Below are 25,886 nucleotides of genomic sequence, written 5' to 3' on the forward strand. Positions count from 1 at the left end.
GGCTGCGGGCCGCCCCCGTTCCCTCAGCGCACATTTCCCGCCCAGCGGCGGGGCTAAGGGAGGGCGGGCGGCACGGGCGGAGCGAGTCCCGCCGCTCCCGCCCTCTCTCCGCCCCTCGCCGCCGGGCGGGCTTGGGCCCGGCCCTTCCCTGCTCTCCCCTCCCCTGGCAGCTGCGAGCGCTGGCAGCATCGCGGGCGGTGTCTCGTTCGCGCCCAGCCGGCGGGAGTCGAGGGACGCTGTCCGTCTGTACGCGCTGCACGGCCCCGACATGTTCCAGCTCCTGCGAGGCTTCCTTCTGCCAGCGGCCGCCTGCGACGGGAACAGGGATGGCGAATCCCGCTACGCCAACCTCTTCCGAAAGCTGGACCTCAACGAAGACGGGAGGGTGGACATTGCCGAGCTCCAGACGGGCCTCCGGGCCATGGGCATCCCTCTGGGGAAGGAGGCGGAGGAGGTAAGCGCGGGCCCGCAGCCGCTGCCGAGCCCTGGGAAGGGAGGCGAGGCGGGCCCGGCCGCCGCGCCCTCAGCTCTGGCTCTGCCCGGGGGACGGGGCGCGGCCCGGCCGGGGCTGCAGCGCGCCCGGGAGCCGCGTCCGGCGGCCGGGGCCGCTCCTTGATGGAAGCGGCCTCGGGCCTGGCGTTTTCCTTCCCCGGGCCGCAGTTCCAGCGCCAGGGGCCGTGTTGTACAGGCACGCCCCGGGCTGTAGGCGAAGGGTCCCGAGCGCGTACAGCTGTCGGCCGTTCCTCTGCCAAGTGGGTTTACTCATCATGTGTGGACTTTTGACATCCTTTGACTTCTTGTTCAGTGATATTCGGTAGCACATTCCTCTTCCGGCACGATAAAGGATGGTAATTTACAGCTTTTGTCCGCTACTCCACCCATGCATAACCTAGATCGGAGTAAATTAGGGTTTGCTTTGGGCAGCAGGTAGTGGAAACCTGCATATCCGTAGGTTGCAATTTCAGAACTAGTTATTTAAGCTAAACACGTAGACATGGAAGTTATTCTTCTTGACATGGACTGTTGTCAGATATCGAGGCCCTTTATTGGAAAATGCACACTTGTAACAGTGGCCATCAAACCATGAAACCGACAGTGTGGAAGAGTTCGTGGTGTGGCTCCTGCAGTGATTGGTTGGACTATTACATTCCTTGGCCCTTGTATCAATGTTGTGACCTCAGAAGTCAGTAAAACTTAAATCATCAAGCATTCCATTGTGATGCTGACTTACAATAGCAGGCTTGACCTGTTACCTGGAATGGAAACTTCTCTTTCCTAATTATTTTCAGGAATCCCCAGGGATCAGCATATAAAATCATTTAATACACAATTCCGTGGGTGCAAATGTTTGTGTGGTATGGCAAGTCTGTGCTGACAAGACATACATAGGTTTATTTAGGCTGAGCAGGTACCTGTGAGAACTGTGGGGGAAGCTACTATAGTAACAATTCTGCTTGTTTCAGTTTAAAGAATGATTCCATGGCATTCCACTGCTGTGCCTGTACTGTTGCATACTTTGTGAAGGAGGTGGAGGAAAAGGAACTTAAATTTCAACTCCATTGTTAAAAGGTGTATTGGGTCAATAATTCAGTGACCTTATGCTGATTGTGTGACAGTTTCCCCTGTGGTCTGGTTATTTCGTTTCTGTTTTGCCTCCTTCTATTTAATTCTCTGTCTCCTGTACTTAAGAGAAACGTATCCAACAGGCCTCTTGAGTTGAATGGTGTTTATTCAAGAGTATAAATGAAAGCACACTTTCACTTCAGTGTTCCTGCTGGTCAGAATCATCTTTACAATAGGCACCTTTTGTGTTCTTAGGTTTTTGTCATTAAAGGAGGGACAGGTTGGCCTTTTTGGTTATCCATGAGAGTTGTCAGTGTTCAGAGCATGCTAGCTGTGAATTCCAGTCACACATTTATACACACATTGTTGTAAACCTGTTGTACCAGTTTGACTGTAACAATTTGGGGGTTTTACTTATATTGAACAACAGGGAAACAGGTGGCCAGCTAATTTTCTGGTGTTTAACAAAGGTGATCTTCCCACATAATTCGCTGAAAGCCTTGGTGTGCTGCTGAATATTTGAGCAATTAGAATTGAAGTTCCAAGTTCTTTCTCAAAATCAGTGATCTTCATTTATAGTGCACATCTGAGTAGGTGTCAGATTATTCTCAGTTGCTTCAGGATAAACTGAAAGGGATACCCATGAAACAGATAGGCATAATCTAGACATACCTGGATGTAACAGAGAGCAGGAACTGCTGCCTTAGTTGCTAAAGACACACCGAGTAAACAATATAAGCCATGAGTCATCCTCTCATTTGGGAGGGGTGGAAGAATTGTTGGAGTGCAGGGAAACTTCTGTGTGCTCAGTGTTTTAAACCAAGGTGGGCACAGTTGGAACCAGACACTAGAGTAGTGCTGTGTACCTGTTAATAACTGGACTTCTTGTAATATGAGAGCCTCAGTAAGTCTTGTCTTCTGCGTCTTTCCTGCCTTTTTGTGGCTAATCTGCTTCCTCTACTTTCTTGCAGCTCAATGCTGCCTTCTCCCACTTCAAGCTCTAAAGTGATGTTCAATTCATTTTTCTTACTGCTTGGTAAAAAGGGTATTTTATTAATGAAGTGAGATGTTGAATTATCACATTTGGAGAGGCAGAAGTAGCCTTATAATTACTAATAACTAATGAGTAAGGAATTGAGACATAAAAATATTATATGATGGGCAAAGTGTTTTCTAATGAACTGCTCAGCCCTGCCAGCATAGTGGCACCATGGCATGGACAGAGCTTGGGATATCCTAGAGCAGAGTTAGTTTTGATGCCTCATGGGTGCATCAGAGACTCAAGCCTCATTATATTGATGCTGGTCTATGTTAGGTTTTCAAAAATCTCTTGCAAGGCTGGCTTCCAACACTTAGGATGAAATCCATATACTTGGGAGTGTTGACCATTGTCCTTCTGAGCTGCACAGCTGCTTTCTGGCTAACCTGTGGAAAAGAGACTGTATTTCACTGCAAAGTCAGTTGTTTGATCCAAAGTTGTACCACCTTCACAGTATAGTGTTTGTGCTACTAGTACTGTTTTGCTCCTTTAAGTGCAGTTCCTCTCTAGAAGGAATATGCATGTTTTTAAAAGTGACAAAGCTACTATCCATGTGAGTAATAGACTGCAGGTATGCACCTTCCATCAGCTGTGAACCTGTGTGGTGAGCTTTGGAGGTGGCTTGCTTCCCTCTAAGGAAGAATCATTTTTCCCCCATAGCTCAACCTGACAGAATGTCCTGACTGTTCTACTTGACCTGCCTTCTGGCAGTATCTGAAAGACAAAAGTAAATGACTGGGAAATCTGCAATGTATGCTGCTTGGAGGCTGCCAGGGTGACTCCTGTTTTATATTGTAGGATATCACCTGCCAGGAATGGGTTACTTTGCAAAAGATTCCTGACATAATGTGTCATTGTCTATGAAGGAGGAATTCAGGGTGGTAACTATCAAATGTTGCTCTACAAGCAATATGCACAGCTACTGTACAGTGACTTTGATAAGCAGGGACACAAAGTAGATGCTGGGATCAGATCACAAATGATCTCATGCTGTGTCTTCAGAATGCCATGAGTCTTGTAGGCGGGAGCACCATAAATGGTGTGAGTGGTTGGATGAAGTACTATTTTTGTTCATCCTTTCCTTCTGCTGCAATCAGTCCTTACAGTAAATCCGTAGGAGGTGAACCCCATATTTCAAGCTTCAGTTTGGGATAGGAACAGCCATGTATTGAAATTCAGGTGCTATTTATACACTGAGTTCTGGACTAGGAGTAGGAAGATGTTACTGAAATGAATAACTACATTCTGGAACCAGCCTAATGATCTTATTTGGACTAACTCTCAACATTTTGAACATAAGCCTTTGGCCACATTAAAGCTTTTTTGGATAGAGAAACGGCGTGAAGGGACTCCTGTGTGGTGGAGAGAGGGCCTAATGAGACTAAATTCACAACAATCAGACTGTTGTAATGCACACCTGTAACAGGGGCCATCTAAATGGTCAATTTAGAGTCATTGACTGGTTCTGAAAATTTGAGTCCAATCACGTCTAAAAATACTCAGAACACTTGAAGTATGTTTCTGTATTTAAACCACAGGAAAGTCAGCATTCTGCCAGGTGAGGCAGGCCCCTGTGCCATGTTCCACTGCTGTGTCTCAGCATGGGGATGGCTGAGAATGGCCCAGGTGTGTATTGTTTCCTTCTGCGCTTTTCTCTGGCCTCTAAAACCTGCACCTAGATAGTCCTTCAGAGCCTGAGCTTTCCCTAGCAGTTCTTAGTCCAGAAAGCACACACCTGTTTAGTGACTGAGCTAAATGTGTCCTTAAATATTTCTCCACTGCTTTATGAAGATTTTTGCACTTACTTTAATATTGGTAACTACCCCTATGTGGTAAAATTAGAGGGGTAGGAGACCAAAGTAACTGAAGCCTCCTTAAACATGTTGTTGCTTGGCTAGAAGCAGAGGAAACAATGATTACTTTTGCTAGCTTGAAGGAAGATACATGGGTATTTTGTATCACACTGTATCTACGCTTAGAATTTTTCATACCTGATATGCTGACCCACAGTCCTAAAAGCTTCGGTGCCTCCCTGTCTCTGTGTCATTCTTTATATGAATTGAAGCTCTCTCTCACCTTAAGAGTTTGCCCAAAACCTGGTATTATAGATTTAGAGTAGTCTGGCATCTTCAACTTTTTATCAAAACAGATGTCATGTCATGTGATTGTTGAAAACTGGAACCATTTAGTTCCTTTAAACTTCCCTTTTCTGGTCATAATAGATGTGATGATTATGATGGTTATGGGGACTTAATTGTGAAATACCACAAATATCTTCAGTAATGTGTTCAGTTAGTAAATTGGAAATTGAATGTATTCAATTTACTTTGCTTCCATTGTAAACAAACATGTCAATCATTATTTCATTTCCATGTATACAGCTTCAGAAGCTTTTAACTGATACTTGCTGTAGTCTCCAAATCTCCATATGAAAGAGCAAGATGAATCTTAAATTTGTTTTCATAACACTTTAGACATCCAAGGAGATAAAATGAATTATTTTTTAATACTAACTTGATAGGTTTTTTCTTCAACAGCGACAGGGTACAGTGAATGATTAATTCTTCCTCCTGTTGCTGCGAAGTGCAAGAATGCCAAGAATTCCCAAATATGGGAAGCCTCACCTCTGAGCCCTCTCTTAACCACTGTGTTGAAATGCTTTGCTAAATCCCTGTCTTGAGACAGCAGTGTGTCCCAGGTGAACAAACAAGAGAAACTGTTAAATCTTTTGAAATTACTATGCCTGGGATGCCTCAGTAGCAGAGTTGTCCTATTTAATGGGAAGACTTAGTCTACCAAGTATGCTCAAAGTCAAAAATACTAGTGTAACTTGCAAAGAATGCTGAAAGAAAGTTCGAGGAATAGTTTGCATCTTCCATGTATGCTGTTTCAGATTCTTGAAATTTAATTCATAGCTATGAGTTGAGAGAGTTTATCCAGGTCCTGAAGAGCAGCCTCTGTGAGGCATTTTGGGAGCGTGTACTCACACTTGCATCTTGTCCTTTTTTGTCTCGTTTTCTAGAGATTCTGTTAGCTGAAATGGACCAGGGAGAAGATGTCTGCCAGTGCTGTCCTGCTGCAGGGAAGAGCAGTGCTTAGGACAGGGAACAGGAAGGGGAAGCTCTGCAGCTGATAGCAACATCTGCTGCTGTCAAGGATGCAAGTCTGCTTGCTGGAGTGGGGGGCTCCTAATGTTTGTCTGTAGCAGCTTGGATACTGTTTATATGTTGGTAGTATCCTTTGGGAGGCAAGAGAGTAAAAATGAATGCTGAATTTGGACAAATTGGGAGCCTTTAGAGGCAGTGCAAATTCCAGTTTTACCCAGTGTTGTGCTGGTTTTCTGGAGATGAAGTGTCAGTCTAGTTTGTGTGTTATGGGGCTCACTGGGCTGTAATGTTGTGTGAACACATCCTCAGGCCCTGTCCCTTTATGCTGGATTTATCTCCCAGCTGATGTGGTTTGACAAGGCTGACTTTAATAATCTTTGCTAGGGATTTTGGGTTATCATAGTCTGCATAAATTTGTGTACTCTTAGCAGATATAAATAGGAAAAAGACTGTTGTCCCTATGTGTCCAGTAAAGAGAGAAGTGCTGTGTATATTTCAGCTGGGACTGAATTTGGCATCCAATAATATTACAGATAAATAACTTAAAACTGTAGACTGCAGAACTATGTGAATGGCTAAAAAAAATACTTAAGAGGAAAAGAATTGAAGAAGGGGAAAAAACAGTATCATGAATGGTTTTATATATAGTAACTCTGATTTTAAAAGCATAAGTGAAATTTGCTTTAAAAGCAAATGTGAAATGAAGTGTGAATGTCTAAAGACATGAGGATGTTCTTACTGTGGTGCTGGAGTTCTTTGTATGCAGCATTTGTATCTGTGTCCTTTGGAACTCTGCTTCTGATTGCAGAACACATAATTGCTACTTGCACCAGTAATGTATCTTGAAGTGCTGTTTTATGCTTGTGTCTTGTAGATAGCATGATAGGAAGCAAGTAACTTCCTGATGAATCACTTCCTATTAAATATTCTTTACATTATATTAATTAGCTGAAATAACAAGCTAATGAATAGATTGGTAATCCTTTGTACTCAGCAGCCCCACCTTCTATGCACAGTTCAGTTTTGTAAACAGAATGTGAAGGCTCATGCACAATACACAAATACTAAAAAATGTAAAAATCAGACTGTGAATTTAAAAGAGAAGTCTACATAAAAACATCTAGATTATTAGTGTATTGCATTAATTGTCTTTACTTTGTAACCATGAATGTGTTAAAGTTCAAAACTTTGGCATAGAGCAATCTAATAATTCATCAGGACACTTACAGAGAAAGGTAGGGAGTTTTTGATGTGTATATAAAGCCTGTCTGTAATTCTTTTTTTTTCAACAGACCTGCTGACTGACTTACATTTCCACACCAAATACAGAGGTCTTCTGATGGAGTAGGAATTCAACACTGCAACATGATTTATATAATGGAGAATTTTAAAAAAAATACCTTCAGTGTTTCAGTCTGCTTGTGGCCTCTTGTGTTGGCGTGGCCTTGTTGTGCAGGACTTGGAAAGTAGCTGTACTAACAAAATATGCAACAGAAAAAGAACAAAAATAGTAGAATTATGAAGAAAAGAAAAAAGGAGGAATGACAAAGGTGACAGTGTCATGACCAAATAGGTCAGCACAGGAGCACTTTTGTCCGTTTTTGTGAAGGCCTGTAGCATTAAAAAGAAAGCTCACAGAATCACAGCATGGTTCGGATTGGTTGTGACTTTTAAACGTGTTGTAGCCCAATTCCCCTGCAATATAGCAAGGTTGCTGTATCAGGTTGCTCAGAACCCCACCCAGCCTCGCCTCAAATGTTCCCAGGGGTGGAGCATCTGCCAGGCTCTGGGCAGCCTGTGCCAGTTTTTTACCACCCTCATAATAAAAAACTTCTTCCTTATATGTAATCTAAATCAACACTCATTGCATTTAAACCCATTACTCCCTGTCCTATTGCTACAGGCCCTGCTAAAATGTTTGTGTCTTTTATAAGCCCCTTCAAGTACCAACAGGCTGCAGTAAGGTCTCCCTGGAGCCTTCTCATCCTCAGTCTGAAAAACTCCAGCCTTTCCTCATAGGCATCTCACAGGAGAGGTGCTCCTGCTCTCTGATCATCTATGGGGCCTCCTCAGGCCCTGCTGCACCAGGTCTGTGTCTTTTGTGTGCTGAGGACCCCTGAGTTGGATACAGTACTCCAGGTGGGGTCTCATGAGGGCAGAGTAGAGGGATGGAAGTTCCCTTGACCTGCTGGTCATGCTTCTTTTTCTGCAGCCCAGGATGTCTTTCTGGGCTGCAAGTATACATTGCTATAGTTCATGTCATCATCTAAACTGTCTTCCTATATCTGTCAGTAATTAACAATTCTTTATGTGGTTACCATATCATTTTACCCAGTGAATTATCCTTACTGCTTGGGATTATAGTTTCTAGACAATGAGAAAAAAAATGGTGTACCTTTAAAAATAAACATTTGGATCTGAGCCTTTGTAAAGGTGAGGTGATCCCACAGTAAGGCAGTAACAAGAAATGGCAGGTTTTATGTAGGAGGCATGCCAAACATTGTTTCCCAGGACTTGGAGGTGAGTGTTGGCACCTTGGTTCCTGCTCTATTGTAAGCATGCCTATTTTAAAATGCATCTAGTTCTCCTCCATCTGAGAAGCTGGTGACCCAGGCACTGGGAGAGTGACGAGTGGCTATAATGATACAAAATCTGGTGGTATATTAAATGCAGAAGAGCAGAGTTGGAATCAGTGTTGGACTGAAGTGGGGAGTGATTGACTGATGCAGTAGTTTGCTTGTGGAGGCTGTGGAATCTCCTTCCTTGAAGATGTCCAAGACTCAGCTGGCTGTGGTCCCACACAACCTGATCTAATTAGATCTAATTAGACATGCTTTCAGCTGGGGTTGAGTTCAATGGACTCCAGAGGTTTCTTCCAACTTGAATTACTATTTGATGCTGTGAAGGGGCAGTTTGTACCAAGGTCTTAGTGTGCCAGGCTCCCCACAGAATCCAGAGGTGTCTTCCTGCTGGCTATGCCAGTGGAGCATGGAATCCCCAGGAGGAAGTTTCTGCCTGCCAAGTAGAAGGCGAGCTTCTTTCGGTGTTCCTGTTAGTTCCACAAACTTGCAAATTACTGATTTTAATCTGAAACTTTAACACCCACATAATTAGTTCACCTTACAGACAGCAAGAGGCTTTTGTTTGCATGAGCTTTTAGATTTGTACTGAGAGAAAAACACATGTGCCATATGTTTTTGTTCCCTGTCATTTCTGTTCTGCTTCACTGAGAGTGGCTGAGACTGACTTGAAGTCTGGAAAATAACTGTCAAAACAAAAGTAGGAAATGGAGAGTATGTTTGTGCTTACTATTTTGTCATTGTTTGCAATATGGAATCCACTTCTTTGACAGATGAACTGAAAGGTGTCCCCCTTCATATACAGAAAATACCAGCTCTCTAAACTAATAGGAGTTCCTGTTTTCTTTAGCTCACATTATCCTCAGCAGTGGAGGTTTTATTATAATTATAATTTAGTTCAAGTTTTATCCTCACAGATATGTGAGACCGAAAACCACTTTCCTTGTTCTGCATTTTGGTTTGTGTAGTTCAGGAAGCAGCAGGGAACAGGAACAGTTGGTGTGGAGTAGAACTCTCACAAAGTGATTACACGTGTCACATAAGTCACCTCTTCTCAGGAAGGTGTGGGAACCCAGCAGGACACTTGGAGCCTGCAGGTGCCATGAGTGGAGTAAAAGATTCCTTGAGACTGAGTGTCTTTGAGAAGGGACTCTTCAGACTAGAGTAATTTTTAATGGTGGGGTTTGGTTGGTTTTTTGTTTGGATTTTTTTTTTTTTTTGAATGATTAATCTACTAGCCTTTCTTAATTTCTTGTTAGAAGGTTGTGGTCAGGACTGTATCCATAAATATCTGTAAATGTAAACTAACTTTTTTTTGTGATGGGAAATTCTGAACAGTTCTAACCCTATTGACAGAGGCATGGAACTGAATTGATGACTATGTCTATCTGTGTTGACAGGTTATTAATAGAAATTACAATCAAGCTGGACATATGACTGTAATAAGAACACTGTTTTTCAAAGGTGATACCAAATCACAGTTATCTGAATACGTGGTATCTTGACTTGATTTTTATTGTGCACAACTTGCTGTATTATGGAAGGTAAATAAGTTGCTCATTTCACTGGCATACCACATCAGTTTGCTCCATTTTGTTGAGAAATCCTTGATCATTTTATAATTCTTGATTTTTTGAGATGAAACTTTGAAGTACATTACTTTTTGTGGAATGATAGGGAAGATGAAGGAGGCAACATAAATGTTTATAGATGCTTTCAGTCTTTTTCAGACTCCTGCAACAAATACACCAGTTTTCTGCTTCCTTAGTGCTTAGTTTCTGTAGCCTAGAACTTGTTGGACTTTGGTCTTTTGAGTACCTCTACTAATTAAAGAGGAATAAACAGAATTAGAACCAGATTTTGCAGATTAGAACAGCTATTCAAATCTTGTGGAGGGTTACTTTATTCAGAAACTACAGTTGCACAAGGCAGTCTGTTGAATAGAAGATAAGAGGAGGAATTTTTGGTGCTTGAAACCTGGAAGAATTTCAGCTGCAGAAAAGAAGGGCACTGGTGAGTTTTTCAAGAAGCAGGAGCACACGCAGCTGACTGTGCTGGATTTTTGGAATTCCCTTCACTGTGCATAAAAGCCCAGTGCTCTGCTGCTCCATTCTTGGCCTTCTGTGATGTGCACAGGACTGAAGCTGAGCAAGGCTGTTCAGTTTTGCTGCTTTTACGTCTGTGCTGCACGTAAGCTGCAGCGCAGTGAAGCTGCAGTTAGTGAGGAGATGGCGCTGTCACCTTGGTCTCCTGTCTGCTACTGAGTGCTCCCCCTAGGATTTTGCACGTTGAGGGAACCCACAGGGACCAGTGTCCAAAGGAGGGGATAAGACATAAGACATAATTTTCCCTTAACTCTTGTGTTCTGGAGCAGGGCTCTGGGCTGGTTTCCCTGCACATCCTGCCTGAGGAGAGAGCAGTGCTGTGGCAGCATGAGGAGTGATGGCAGCGGCCATGGCCCTGCGGTGGCCTTGGCTCTCCATGCCCAGAGCTGCCCTTGCTGGGGAGTAAAGCCCAACTCCTAAACCCTGCAGAGCTTCCCTGGGTTTGCCATGAGCACAAGCCTCAGCAATCACAGGCTGCTGCTTGCAGGGCTGCTATAATTGCCCTTCTCTAACAAGTAAGTTTTCAAACATGGAGATGGTGAAGTTTCCTGGCCCTTTGTTGGTGGGGAAGTGTCTGCCAGGGCTGTGTTTGAGACTTGTTTCCTGCAGTCCTGGCAATTGCATACCACGCATTCAATGCATAGTTAATTTAACATGAAGTGTTTCTATCTGCAGGACAGTTCCTAGGAAGCACATGCAAGAAAGGAAGATAAGTGTGTTTGTGTTTGTTTAAAATTGTAGTCAGGGCTTCAGTTGGAAGCAGAAAGCCGTGTTCTCTCAAACGCTGAGGGCTGCACGTGCCAGTGGGGCAAGATCGTTGTACGTTTTTGGTCAGCATTTAAAGGGTTAATTACTGTTTGTATTTTTTATCTTTATAATTCATAATTAATAGACCACTTTATTAAGATGATAGTCAATCTTCTACTTATTTTACTGACAGATTTCATGTACAGGAAACTCACAGGCTTAAACTTGTTCTCTCTCAGGTTTTTCTCATGCCTCCCACCTCTTCCTCCACAAATTATTTGATACCTGTGGGTATAACTTGCCAGTGCTTGTAAGAAACCTTAAAATTTCTGCACAGAAAAGTTATGTAAAATAATAAGTAATGCTTCCTTAAATTTATATTTGCTGCCAAGTGTTTTCTCTCCCTATGCAAATATTGACTGTGTTAAATTCTGAAAATGAAATGATGCTTTGTGACCTGCTGTAATTTGGACAAATAAAATATTAATTTTTCTCTCAACAGAAAATTTTTAAAGCTGGGGATACTAACCAGGATGGACAGCTGGATTTTGAAGAATTTATGCAGTACCTTAAAGAACATGAGAAAAAGATGAAACTGGCATTCAAGAGCCTGGACAAAAACAATGATGGTATACCTTGATTTATTTTATTTGTTCAAACATTGTCTGAAGAAACTGCATTAAAAGTAGTGTAACTTATATTTGTCTGACTGGAAAAAAGTTGTGAATATGAATCCTTCTTTTCCTTAACGTGATCATAATTAAAGTTTGCTATAGATTAAAGAAAAAAAAAATTAATCTTTATTCTTTCTATTTTCTCCAAGTACACTGAACTGGGGCTCCTTATTCCCCAGATGGAGAAACTGTGAGGAAATTTCTGACTATTTCTAGCTATTAAAGATAAACCAGTTTTTACCTAACTGTATATTTGCATCCTATTTGTTTCGTCCTTGTAGTAGACAGTCAAAGCACATCATCTGTGCTAAGCTGATTTTTACATCATCTTTGCAATTACTTAGCTGTTGCAATGGGCTCCAAGGTGCTAAGATCCACATTTTAAATATGTATCATCTTTATTTTAATGTTTCAAGGAAAAATTGAAGCCTCAGAAGTTGTCCAGTCCCTCAAGATATTGGGTATAAACATTTCAGAAAAACAGGCAGAGAAGATCCTGCAAAGGTCAGGAATTATTATTTTTTGAGGCAGCCTAATCTTCCTTGTATTGTTAATTTCTATATTTTTCTATTTCAGAGAGGGGGATAAATGGGATTATGACTTTGAAAGGTGTTGCTAGTTACTATTGGAGCATCTGGTTCTGGGAGGAGAATGTTAATTTATTTCTCTGGAAAGGTTGTTGATAGAAAGAAGCACTGTATTATGTTTTTAAATGGAATGGGACCGATGCACTTGGATAAGAGAAGCATAGTTTTGAAAGGCCACGGCAGATTCAGCCTTGAAGTCACTATATGGAATTTACAGTCAGTTTGGAATTTACAGTTGTTATTGATGTGATAGCCCAAGTTAAAAAAGGGGGTGGAGGGGGAAGAAAGAGCAAAAAAACCAGAACAAAACCCCACCATTACTATTTCCTTATATAGTTTTGTTCAATTTCTTTTCAGTATTGATGCTGATGGGACAATGACAGTAGACTGGAATGAGTGGCGAGATCATTTTATGTTTAATCCAGCTACAGACATTGAAGAAATAATTCGATATTGGAAACATTCCACTGTAAGTTCAACTTCCCTTTTAACCTAGTGCAGCTCTTAAGTTCATCTCTGATGTGTTAATTTGTGATATTGAGTATAACAGCTTCACACTTGTTATGTTTCAAGCATATCTGTATTGTTTGGTTTTCCTTTTCACTTCGTGCTCTCCCATTCACAAGCAGGATTGTGTCAGATAAATTCCTTCTGAAAGAACATCATCATATCAACTTTGCAAATAATTGTCAGTAATTCTTAGGACAGAATAATTTTCCTCTTTTGGCGATATTTCACAGACAAATAATAACCACAATATTAAATATTATTCTTTACACATTACAATACAATTTGATTTGTTGAAACCACTTACATAGACATTTTAACTGTTTCTTATGTTGAAATTAGTATTTGCATTATATAGTATCATTATCATAAAATCAGTGGTGTCTTGACTGGTGATTTTCTGTGCACATTGTGCTCTTTTGTGCCAAAGAATTTAATTTAAGCATACAGAATATGCAGCAATAGGTTATCCACTGTGCAGAGAAATTTAAGTTTTTACTGCATGGAGCTGTTAACACCTCAGTGACTGATTTTTAAGAACAATAATAAAGTAAGTAAACCAACAGTAATCCTGTTTGCGAAATATCCTTCCTGTAGATTATTGGAGGAAATAAAGCAAGGTTGGATGCCTTTGAATATAGTGAGACCATTTATATCTCCAGGGGTTAGTCAGCATTTCCATAATAAAAAACATTTTATGAGATCTGAGAGCTTTGAGTGTTTGACACAGTACAACCTCAGCTGAGGAATGCTTGCCAAAAGGCAGTTAGCTCCCTGTTTGCTGAAGAGAGCACTTGAAGCACTGCCATGACATCAAATAGTCCTGGCCCCAGCTTGCTTAGTGGAAAAAACCTCTGCTTTCATAGAATGCTCCTTACTATTATTACACATAAGATCTGTATTTTTGGTTTTTATTATGGGATGTCACTAGTTGCCCCCAAGAAACAACTGAGGGAGTCTCCTGTGATCCTGGTGTCGCAGTCAGCTGATGACCCAGTTATCACAGCAGGCAAAATCCAGCAACACAGCTGGTCTTTGAGATAAGAGCAGATGTGAAACCTCCCAGCCTGGCTGGCATTTACAGACAGCTCTTACAATTCTGTTTTTATTCTATAATTGCTGTCAGACCCTTCCAAGCAGATATAGCTGCATCGGCATAGAATTATAATGGTAGCTGTGGCCTTTCCTTATAAACACCCTCAAATTTATCTTTTTTTTTCCCTTAGTTGTGTTTAGGTCTCAGTACACACAAGGTTTAAACCCTGGTAGATATGCATAATATATCTTAGGACACTGAATTTATGTTTTGAGAGTTTTGATTGATCTTTTGACGTTTCCGTAGTTGAGCAGCTGATGACTAACTTTGAAACCTCAAATGCAAGGAAGATGAAAGGATTTTCCAATTAATCTCTTCTGTGTTCAATATCCAGAATAGGTGGTGCTTATCCTTTTTGTTCAGTGGCTATATTTACACTCTGCATTCTGCAGTTTTTGTCCCAAATGACCAGGACAGTATTCTATCTACTGACAGAGAGAGAATGCAGCATAAATTAGGGATATAATGTCTACAGTTAAAATCAATGGTAGTTCACAGGCTTATCAGTTAACACACTTTCTGGTCAGTACTTATCAGTTGTTAATACAATTTTGTTATTTTTATAAATTCATAGCAGATTTGCATTATCTACAGTGTACTTTTTCTCATGTATAATGATTATAGGTTACACTTAGGAGCAAAAGTGACATGTGAGATTTCACAGTGTTATGTCTTAGTTTTTTTATCATTAAAACCTGTATTAATGTTGTTCTTTGATCAAATCCAATGGCAATAAAATGTGCCCCCCTTAGTGAAATGTCAAACTCTTACAACTAAAAAAGTAATTAAATGTGTCTTTGAGTATAACTGATGATAAGAGAATCTGTAAGGCATCTGTCAAACTATTCATTTGGTAGGATAATACACAGCAGTCACTGGAAATAGAATATTCTGATATATCAGCTGTTAAAACCCAACTTTAAAATGCTGGGGAGTCTGGGAGAAGGAGACATCCCACATGTGTGAATAAATGACCGTGAGAGAAATCTCCTGTTAGCAACCTTAAGAGATTACCAAAGTAATCCCACAAGACTGTCTGGTGAAAGGTTAGCTGCAACATATAAGCATTTGAGCTTTAGTGCTGACTTTAAAGGACTGCTGATCATGACAGAATGTCTTTGCTTGGGCCATACTCAAGGAGGAAATTTGTGGTAATTTTTAATGATGATGGTGCAGTCTTTGAAATGGTGGGTCTGTTGTGTTATTGCTCAATATCTATGTAGAAGTCACTTAAAGTTGCTTTTCATCAAATAGCAATGCATAGCAAGTTAATTATAGAATGTAAATTAGAGATATTTATTTGTAACTAGCCCTTTATTTGCACATTCTTAGGTAGTATATTCATTTGGAGTTAGAACTGTGGATAAAACTGAAGTGATGGAACGAGATAGTTATTTGCACATCTTTACTTTGGATTCATAAAGGTATTGGATATAGGAGATAGTTTGACTGTTCCAGATGAGTTCACAGAGGAAGAGAAGAAGAGTGGGCAGTGGTGGAAGCAGCTGTTGGCAGGAGGAGTGGCTGGTGCTGTCTCTCGAACAGGCACAGCACCCTTAGATCGCCTCAAAGTCATGATGCAGGTAGGTGCAATGTTCAACAATTTCTTGGTGTCCAGTGTGTCACTTCAGTTTCTAGAGATCTGTTGGCAAAAAATGGGGGAGCCAAGGTCAGTGTTTAAATTGCAGAGGTCTGGCTGTGTTTTGACAATTTCCTTTTTTTTGTGTTCATAAAAATGGTATTTTATAGATGTGGGGAAAATGTAAGCACAATGTTACAGTACTTGTGCTACTAAAATTAGATTTTTTCAATAGTGCATATGGTTTTGTTAGTTGATATATTTAATCAATTTAATATGAGTTTTATAATCTAATCAGAGCCATGTTCTGTACTGTGACTTTGCTTTTGTTTTTTTTTAGGTTCATGGTTCAAAGTCAAACAAAATGAATATAGCCAGCGGTTTTAAGCAAATGTTGAAAGAAGGTGGTGTCCGATCCCTTTGGAGGGGAAATGGTGTAAATGTTGTGAAAATAGCTCCTGAAACTGCTATTAAGTTCTGGGCTTATGAACAGGTAGGATGATTAATCAGTAATGCAAATAATGCCAAATAAAGTCCTAAATCACTCTCACTGTTCATTATTGGCACTGTTGTATTATATAGGACTGTTGTCATCTTGTCCCCAACTTGTCCCCTTGTTAGGGATTTTGTCATAGAAATTTAAGTGACTTTCAGATTTAAAATAGTCTATAGAATACTTACTGTTAGGCAGATTTTACTGTTGTATTATAAGCAGTGCGAATGAATTAGAGCTGTTACATGTTTTAAACTGTCCCTGATTCTGCATGGCCTTGTGTGGAGTACTGCATTAATATCTTGATTATTACTGCAAAGTGACAGCAGGCAAAAACTTGGCACATTATGCTAGCTGAACTTTCAGGGGGTTCATTTAAAGTCAAATATCACAGTGCTATGTATGATGTCCTCATCCTGGATTTCAGAGTTATATTTACCTCTGAATCAGCTTTAAGCATCATGTTAAGGCCTAATCCTCCTTTGGAAAATGAACTCCCATTCTGGTATATTTAAATGAGATTTATTTTTGCTCTGTGAGGCATGCTGGTGCCTCAAGTAAGATGAAATGGGCACACTGCACATCTCTGTACAAAGAGGAGATAAAAACAACAAAATATCTAATAAATCTGGGGATGTTGCAAGACTGAACAGCAGATTTGGTGCCACATAGTAAGTTTGGGCACATTATTCTTTACTCATGGAATGACACAGTATGTACAGTGCTCAAAGTGCTTCTGTGAAATTGAATATGTACTTCTGTGAAATCTTTCATTCTTTGATTGGTAGGATCTAGATCTGCTAGGGAATTTGGTTCCTCTCTGTTTTCTGGAGTTCTTAGTGTAGGTACCCTTGATTTGGCTGTTTGCAGAATACCTGATGGTACTGTGGGTGACTGAGGTATTTAATCTAAGAATTCTTGCAGGCTTGAATGTTTTTTATTGTGCTCTGGAGAATCTTTTTGGGTTAGCAAATACGACTGTAAATGCATGAAAAACTAAGAACAGCTTGAAAAGACATTTTGTACTATATTCTTGCCTTTTATAATAACTCTTACCACTCCTAAAAAAACATGTGTATTTGTGTTTCAACTATGCAGTATAAGAAGATACTCACGAGGGATGATGGCAAGTTAGGCACTGTTGAAAGATTTGTATCTGGTTCTTTAGCTGGAGCAACAGCACAAACTTCTATTTATCCCATGGAGGTAAGTGTCCCATGGAGGTACGAGAATCTGCTTCCATTGGAGCCTGCAAAATGTTTGGTTTGTTTCCTAAGTAAACCCCATTTTGCTCTTGGAAATATTGTAAAAATTCCACTCTAGACTGGTACCCTAATTTTTTACTTTGGACTTCCTTTCAGACTTTCAGTGCTAGGCATTTTAGATTATACTAAGTTCTAACTGATTCTTGTAATATTTTGCTGTATAGTATTTTTTTAAACAATATTTAAATAAAACCTAGTGAAGGAAAAAAGATCATCCAAGAGCATTTAAAATTCAGTATGTATTCAAGCATTTTGTAAATTTGGCATAAATCCTTTTCCAGCTATATGTAAGCAAGGAGTAGTGCTGTCTGGAGAGATCTGAAGTTCTGTTGTGTTATGATGGGAAGCTGTGTCTGATAAGGAGAACAGTGTGGGAGAAGGATGTAACAGCTACAGCTCAGGCTGGGTGGATTGGCTCCTCTTTCCCCTGTAGGACATACCTGTAGGTGGTACTGCACACTGCAATTTAACTAGTGTAAAGATATTAACTGCTCCAGTGTAACTGTAACACACCATTTCACAGAAACAGCATGTATTTTCTTTACTGCTGGTTCTCCACAAGGTTTATCACTTGTGCAGATCCTTGTTGGAATAGATGTTGGGGCTGGGACTAAACCAATACCAACATCAAGTTCGGTAGAAATGGCAAATGTAACCTAAATAGCCTTTTCAGGGGTGGGGATTTCAGTAGGAATGGAACTGTTGTCATTGCTGAAGTAATAATGATCTCTTTAAAGAGCATCCTTGCTGTTCCAGAGGGCAAATTCCAGCTGAGCTGAGTACAGAGATGGGTTAAGTTAGGGAAGAACTGAAACATGATGTAGATTGTCTGGATTACACTGATCAGGGGAGACAAGGGGACTGTTCTACAATATCTTCTGGTCTTCCTCACAAAGATATGGTACTGTCCTAGAAGTGTTTTTAGGATGTTTCTAAATAAGAGGGAAAAGCCAAGTGCCGGGAAATTCCTGAGGGAGATACAATCTTATGAGGCTTTAAAGTAGACCAAATTGTTGATCAGGAAACTTCCTCTGTGGTTTCTTCTGGATGCTGTTACTAATTTCTTTGTCCTAAGATGCAGTACAGACTTGCTGCTTGCATTATTAATCAGGTGCTGGGTTTCAGTGGTGAGACACAATTATTCCTTGTATTCCTCAACTACCTCTCTAAGTGCCATACTTTTTGAAATATTATTTTCTTAATAGGCTTTAGTGTTCCCAGATCAGAAGTATCATCTGCTAGTATGTTAGTACTCTCACTTGAGCCTTAGCTAATACTTCTATTGAATATTGCCTACACTGTTGCCTTCAAGCTGATCAAATAACTGCCTGTTTTAATCAAGAAAATAAAGCTAAAATGCAATTTTAAAAGGCTAAGAATTTGTAAGCTAGTGTATATTAATGTATGGTGCTCTGCACTGAGGACAGAACTTGAAGAAGCCTGCTGCTAACAATGCTTTACCAGTAATCAAAAGGGATTTGCAGCATCAAAGTGCAGAGGAGTTCTAGAGAATTCAATAAGCAGAGATATACTGTGTATCTAAAACAGATTAATTAATAGGTATGTAATTAAGACTGCTATTTTTTTCCTTTTAGGTTTTAAAGACCAGATTGGCTGTGGGTAAAACAGGGCAATATTCTGGGATGTTTGACTGTGCTAAGAAGATTTTAAAAAGAGAAGGTCCAAAGGCCTTCTACAAAGGCTATATTCCTAATATTCTGGGTATAATTCCTTATGCTGGCATTGACCTTGCTGTTTATGAGGTGAGTTTAGATCACTGAATGCATGTAGCTGTCATTAATTAATTTACAAAAAGCCTAAATATATTTAGAATGTGTGCATTATTGTACAATTACAGCTGGTTCAATTTTAAAAAGATAAATGAGACTTTCCACTGATGTTACTAGACCTCAATGTTTCTGTTTGCTCCTCTTGAGGAGTGCCTGGGCAGATGGGCCCTTCCATGCAAGAGTACCAAGCAGGAAATGTGCTATGAGAGAATTATAAGACCTTGGCAGTACCACAAGCTTTCATACTTAACCTTGTTAGACTGGAACATACTCATTTTATGGGAAATACATGCCTTTAAAAGGATATTCATATTATGATAGTTTACAGATTTTTTTGCCAGTTGTTAGGTTTATGAGTGGATTATATTAACCTGAATTCCTTCTGTATCTCTGCATGTTACCAGAATTCTTTCTGGCTGACACAGCTTTTCTGAGGAGCTTGAAACAGTGCTGTCCTTCTAGTTCCAGAGGAACTGGCACCTATTTCACCCACCAGCAATGCTGAAAGTCTTTTTTCTACCTTAGATAATATGTGTTGCTTCAAAGTGTCTTAAATAACTCAGACATACAGACTAATTTTTTTTCTAGTCTAGACAAATCTTTTTTTGACACTGCATTAGTCATCATCAGAAGTGTTTGAACAAACATTTTCAAAACTGTATGGAATTCCTTTTCTACAGTTTCCATCCTTGTTTCTGAATGGGGTGATGTGCACAGATGTGTGAGCTTTTGTTGCACTCTGTGGGGTGCTGGGTTGTTTCCCACCTCCTCTCCCCAAAGTATTACAGGTGCATGGGCCCCTTCCTGCTGCTGGATCTTTTAAGGATTTCTCTTCTAGGTACGAACTGTTGTAGTCTGGTTGAGTCCTTCCCTGTGTGCTAAGGTGTGCACTTCAAGCATGTAGTGAAATTGATCCCGTGAATTTGGTGCTTTTCAGGATTGAGCCCTTAGGATTTGTTATGAATAAAGAAGCATTTGTTTACATTTTTGAATGCACATCTCTTGTCTTACTGTTTAATGTTCTACCTTGGCAGCTCTTGAAGAGTACATGGCTAGAGCACTATGCATCAAGCTCTGCAAACCCAGGTGTGTTTGTGCTGCTGGGCTGTGGCACCGTGTCCAGCACGTGTGGGCAGTTGGCCAGTTACCCTCTGGCTCTCATCAGAACACGCATGCAGGCTCAAGGTCAGTTCTCCTTCCTGAAAATGCTTCTGTGGGGTCACATGAAAATTTGTATCATGTGGGATAGCTCTAGCACAGACATAGGAATAAAAAAAAAAAACAACATGGAAAAACTAAGGATGTATCTGGAAAATTCTTCTTAATGTTGGTCCCTTCTGCGTCTTACCCCCAACACTGTTGTCCTTTATACTCAATTTAAAAAGTAACATTTCAAGCCCTGGTGCTTTGTATATTCTGAGAGCCACATTCCATACAAGACTAGCAGACACAGCCCCTGTTATAGTCTGGAAGACTCTTCTAAACTTCATGATGTTTTCTAAATTTTAGAGATTAAATGATAGGGCTTGAATTGTCCTGAGAGGGTAGACAGCAATGTTTGCTCTGTAGGGAATTCCATTAGGATAGTTTCATAGTTGAGATTTTTGTTTGGTAGGTTTCTGCAGACTTAAGGATGGCCGCCTAGATTTCCAAAAGAAGATAGGTGGATAATGCTTTCCACTGGAATTTAGACACATGGATATCTCCCAAATGTCTGGGATTAAAATATCTCTTTTCAAGTGGACCTGAGATAGTGGGCTCATGATCCAGGTGTTTGAGACTTGCTCAAGATTTTTAATATTACTGGAACTGTTTTATAACACATTATCTTTTTGTTCTAGCCTCAGTGGAAGGAGCTCCACAGCTAAGCATGGTTGGTCTCTTTCAAAGAATTGTTGCTACAGAGGGACTCCGAGGACTTTATAGGGGCATAGCCCCTAATTTTATGAAAGTGCTTCCAGCTGTCAGCATCAGCTATGTTGTATATGAAAAAATGAAACAGAATTTGGGAATAGCATGAAATGAAGGAAAAAGGTGAGATGCTTCTAATGCTGTTGGAAACACCAAAACAATAATGTTTTCTCAAGTAATCTGCTCTCACAATTAGAGACAGATCTTTATAGAGAGATGCTGCGACTTCCACATTTGTCCTCAAGTGGGAAGAAATGTTCTTAAATTGTAGTTCACCATTTTTAAACAGATACATATATTGCACTTTAAAATGTCACTGAGTTGAAAAAAAAACAATCAAGAAACTGTCTTTAAATCAGCAGTATGTTCTTATATTTAGGAAATCATGCATATTTTACTCTTTGGGGTTTTCTAAATTTGTCCTTTCTAAACGTGTATTTGTCTTGGATGAAACCAAAGGTAGGAGAAGTTTATACTGCCTTGATACTGAATACATGAAAGTGACTTTGTGTTTTGTCATGCTGCCTACACTCAAGCAATTCACAGGCGACATTTTGCATGGCTAGAAGTGAGCACTTTTGTTATTTTTGAAGACTGAATGTTAAGTTCATAAGAAATAGCATCTTGGATACACACAATGATGGAATAACACATTAAAATGTAGCCCATCACCTTTGTCTTCAGGCGAACCTTTTTTATTTTTCATCATTTAAAGAGCTTGAGAAACTGCTGTTCTGCAGTATTGGAATACCTCAAATGGATTTACACGGTAATTTTGTAATACAATCAGCAATTTTGATAACTTGCTTCACTGGACCTGCTTTTCATGGCACTTGTAAACCTCAGCACCATTAACTATGGCATAATTTGGGTTACAGCTGCATGTTTATAGGATCTTAATATAAAGGAACAGAAAAAGCTTGGATGTTAGATCCATTCCATACAAGTGCAAGTTGCTATTTAAAAACAGGATGGAGGATCCAGTATGAAGCTGGTTGTAATTCTAGTACAGCCAATGGCAGAGCTGTTCATAGCTCGGGGAACAGGAATGCTTGTCATTTTGGACTCTCCATTCTTTCCCTTGTTCAGAGGGCTACATCCACTCTGTACTTTTAGCCAGAGTGTACTACATCCACTCTGTACTTTTAGCATTACTACATAAAGGATTTTTACAGTTTTGTCATGCGAGATCAGTCTTCTGTGCATGTTGGCTGTGGGTGTGAAATTGGGGTAATAAAATACTGAAGTGTTTTGTCCAGGTGACCAAGTGGCAGTGCTGACCTCAGGTGCCCATCAGATTGGTGTTAATGTATTAATGTAGCATGCAAAGCAAAGCATGCATACAGACCTGCTAGTGCTTGAGAAACAGCTCCTCCTCAAAAAACAAAGCAGCCCTTCCTCAATGCAGGACTTTAGGCATTTCCATGTACACAAGTCCTTCCAAAGTGACTTCCTTTATTTTTTTTTTTTTTTTTTTGGTGTGTGTGGAGGGGCACACAGTTGCCTTCAGGACTGAGCACTGAAATAGATTAACAATTATTACCAGACTCTTTTGTTAGGCTTTTTCTGCTTTCTGTAATGTGTAGTGTCTTAATCTTAGTAAATTCGAGATTATACCTACCTTGACCTTCTAAAAGCAACTGCTCTTAGACCACTTTCTGAAATTGGATTACTGAAGGAAGAACTTTATTCTGTTAAGGTCATTAAAGGTCTTTTTAATTCTTTCTTTTTTTGGGTGGGCATGAGGGGTGCATGGTTTTTTTTGTTTGTTTTGTTGTTTTTTTTAAGCAGAAAAATAAGCAAGCAAAAATAACTGCCTGAATCTCCCTTGTCTACATATGCTTTGGGCCATATTTTTCAAACAGCAATCACATGTAAATTTGTGTTCAGTGCTTCCATGGCTGGTGTTTATTCTCCATAAACTGATGCATAGCAATTCAATAAAAAATCTGTATTATAGAATTTTTTATCACATTTCAGAAAATGGCAGCTCTAGCTGTATTTTGGCCTTCCCTTTAGGGAAATGTTGGACTTTGCACTTTAGAAAAAAAAAAGTAATTCTATCCAAGTCATTTATATGTATAATGCCTTTCTGATCAGAGTTTTCCTTGGTTTTGCCAATATCTTTGTACCTTTGTGGGATTTGTGAGATCAGTTGCTGGTAATTTTGTCTGACTGTGACCAATGAGCAAATGTATTGTGTGTGTGATGTAAAGATGACTTTAGCATTTCTATCTTCCAGACTTGTTCCATTTTGTTTATAGTATGCAAGTGCCATTATGAGTATTAAAATCATGGTGACCTTTTCAAATGTTGAAAATATGAGCTGTTTCAGATTTGATTTTTCATTACGTGCCTTGATGATGACTCAATTGTGTGGTCAATTGTGTATTCTTTGTCTCTTAAATGTATGTTTACCTTTCTAGCTCCATAAAACTACCAGTTTCTAATAAATCTTTGTTTCCTTATCTGGCTGGAGTGTGCTGATGTGTTTTTTTCAAGGTCTGATAGATGACACTTCTTTATTGCATTACATGCATAATACTCAATGTAAAAAATGGAGGCAATTGATCTAAAAGTAGATTTCAGACTAGACTATGCTTTGCTATTACATTGATCCTTGAAAACAGTTAGAGATAAGTCAATTTCCATCCAGTTTACCACTGTCTCATTGCTTAATGGAAGACCACATGTTGAATATTTTTGCTGTTCATTGAACAGTATTAACCAATAATTTGCTTCTGTGTACCTTGAGTGACAGAACTCTTTATAATCAGGGACAAACTTGCTTGTATTACTGCTGATCTTGCTTTGTTGTTAATCTTACTTGTTAGTCAAAGGATCAATATAAAATCTTTTCAAGGTAATTGACTTAATTTACTCTGCATGTGTAGTATGGCTATGCTGCTAAACGCTTGTTAGTTGCCAGCTTTGACAACTCCTTTTGAGGTTTTCACACCAATCCTTCAAATGTTAAAGATAATTGTAAACAAATTAGGGGAACCTTTTCTTGTCTCTGCTGCAAATACAGTTCTTGTAACATAAAATTTAGAAGTTTTCTTTTAAGTAACGGAAGAGGTGGATGCACAGTCTGTGATTCCTGACTAAGTGAATAATTTGATCTTCAATTTGACTTGAGGCAAGAATGCTTTTTATTGCAAGTGCTCAGCAAGAAGAGCCCAGAAGGGAAAGGGAATTCCCTTCAAGATGTATGTGGAGTGTGACAGCTATCCAGTATCATTAACACTAGAAAACACTGCAGAAATGGCATGAAATCTAAAATAGCACTGCCAGTGTGTGTCTTTCCCTTTTGATTGTGGTGGGCTTCCTGGCAGGGTATGCCTGCTGCAGCAGGGGCATTCCTTACAGTGTCCCAAGCCTCCTGGCACACCTGCTCGTGGAAGGGTGAACTCTGTGTGCTGAAAGCTCCTTGGCACCTTTATTTCCCTCCTGCTGAAGAGGGCCTGGTGCCCAGCACTCCCAGGTGAGACTGGTGTGAGCCTGCCTGGTGCCCAAATTGGACTTCATAGGCCCAGGCTGAGGTGGCTTCTGTCCTTTCCTGCCTTGCTTCTCAGTTCTGAGCTGGCTGCACTTGCTAGTACAGGCAGGATGTATTGGCAGCTTTCTCTTTGTGACTTTCTGATTTTAAAGCAGTTGGATAAGGTGTACAGCAAGATGTGTGTTGCAGTAAGTGGTACTGCTGTGTATAAATTACTAAAATATCAAGAATGTCTCAACCTGCAGGCTATTTGCTGTGCAAGGAAGTGTGGTTTTTAAATGCTTCCCCTTCTGATGTCAGAGTTGTTATGGGAACGGCTTTTAGGACTCAAAACAAGATACTGATCCTAAACTGTACCTTGTGGAGAACATAATTGATAAGAACTGGATATTTAACACAGAGTGATTTGGGAATATTGACAGTCTTGGTGTGTAACTTAGGACTAGCTTCTAAACCCTCTTGGTATCTGAAAATGTGATGAAGTATTGCCTTTTTTGTCAATATTTGTCCAGGGTAAAAATTGTCTGTGTTTTGGCAACTAAATAAATGCTTGAGTACTGTGCACCTCAGCTCTTACACATTGCATCTGCTTTGCTAAAGGGCTAACAAAGAATTCTGTTATGTACTATATAAGTTTTAGAAAACACCTATAGTGTGTATACACATATGCATTTACATCTATTTATGTACATACATGTATAAAACCTTATCTTCTTTGCACCAAGTTTATGCATCTCCTTTGTGCAGCAGCTGGAACAGCTTCCAGAATGGCCTTTTACTTGAACATTCTTGGAGCCCTGAAACTGCTGTCACTGCAGAGCTTTTCCCTGCAAGCTCAAAGTAGGAGATTGAGAAGTCTCCTAAATAATGTGTCAGTGGTACTCATGCCAAAACCCAGAATGGTTTGTTGCCCCATGGCTCATGTGAACTGGAGTATCTAGTGCTCATCCCCTAGAAGTAGGTGGGGGTAAAAGCCTTGGCTTGCAAGGTGGGAGTACAGTAGATGACCTTTTGGATGGGTTCTCCTGCCACTTGAAACTAAGCCTTTTGTTAGCATACTGGCTCTGCAGTTTAGCTCTTGCTGAGGCTCTGATACAGAAGGACTTGTGCTTTCCCTAAAGCAAATGCCTTGGGGTTTAAAGTGTAACAGACTTGTGTATGAACGGCTCCCTCCTCCTCCAGCCTCACGAGCCCCTCTCCGGGCTGTTTGCAGGAATCCTGGAATGCAGCTCGGACTGCATTCCAGCAGTGCCATCTACTGTCCTGTTGGAACACCCTTTTCTGAGGGCATGGCTGTCAGGCTCAACGCTGGAGTTCATTCCCTGCAGTTATCCTCACAGCAGAG

The 25,886-nt window shown here is 40.2% G+C and overlaps 1 protein-coding gene across 1 annotated transcript; it reads left to right on the plus strand.

The window, feature by feature from the left end:
* The first annotated feature begins 171 nt into the window (after positions 1–171).
* Positions 172–23,510, plus strand: SLC25A24 (solute carrier family 25 member 24). Its single transcript, XM_036388144.2, has 10 exons — positions 172–454; positions 11,643–11,769; positions 12,231–12,318; positions 12,759–12,870; positions 15,429–15,587; positions 15,924–16,076; positions 17,175–17,282; positions 18,937–19,104; positions 20,166–20,316; positions 20,973–23,510. The coding sequence occupies exons 1-10, from the start codon at positions 269–271 to the stop codon at positions 21,149–21,151; spliced, it is 1,431 nt and encodes a 476-aa protein (XP_036244037.1). The 5' UTR covers positions 172–268; the 3' UTR covers positions 21,152–23,510.
* Positions 23,511–25,886: the final 2,376 nt, after the last annotated feature.

Source organism: Molothrus ater, chromosome 9, assembly GCF_012460135.2.
Source record: "Molothrus ater isolate BHLD 08-10-18 breed brown headed cowbird chromosome 9, BPBGC_Mater_1.1, whole genome shotgun sequence".
Lineage (NCBI taxonomy): Eukaryota > Metazoa > Chordata > Aves > Passeriformes > Icteridae > Molothrus > Molothrus ater.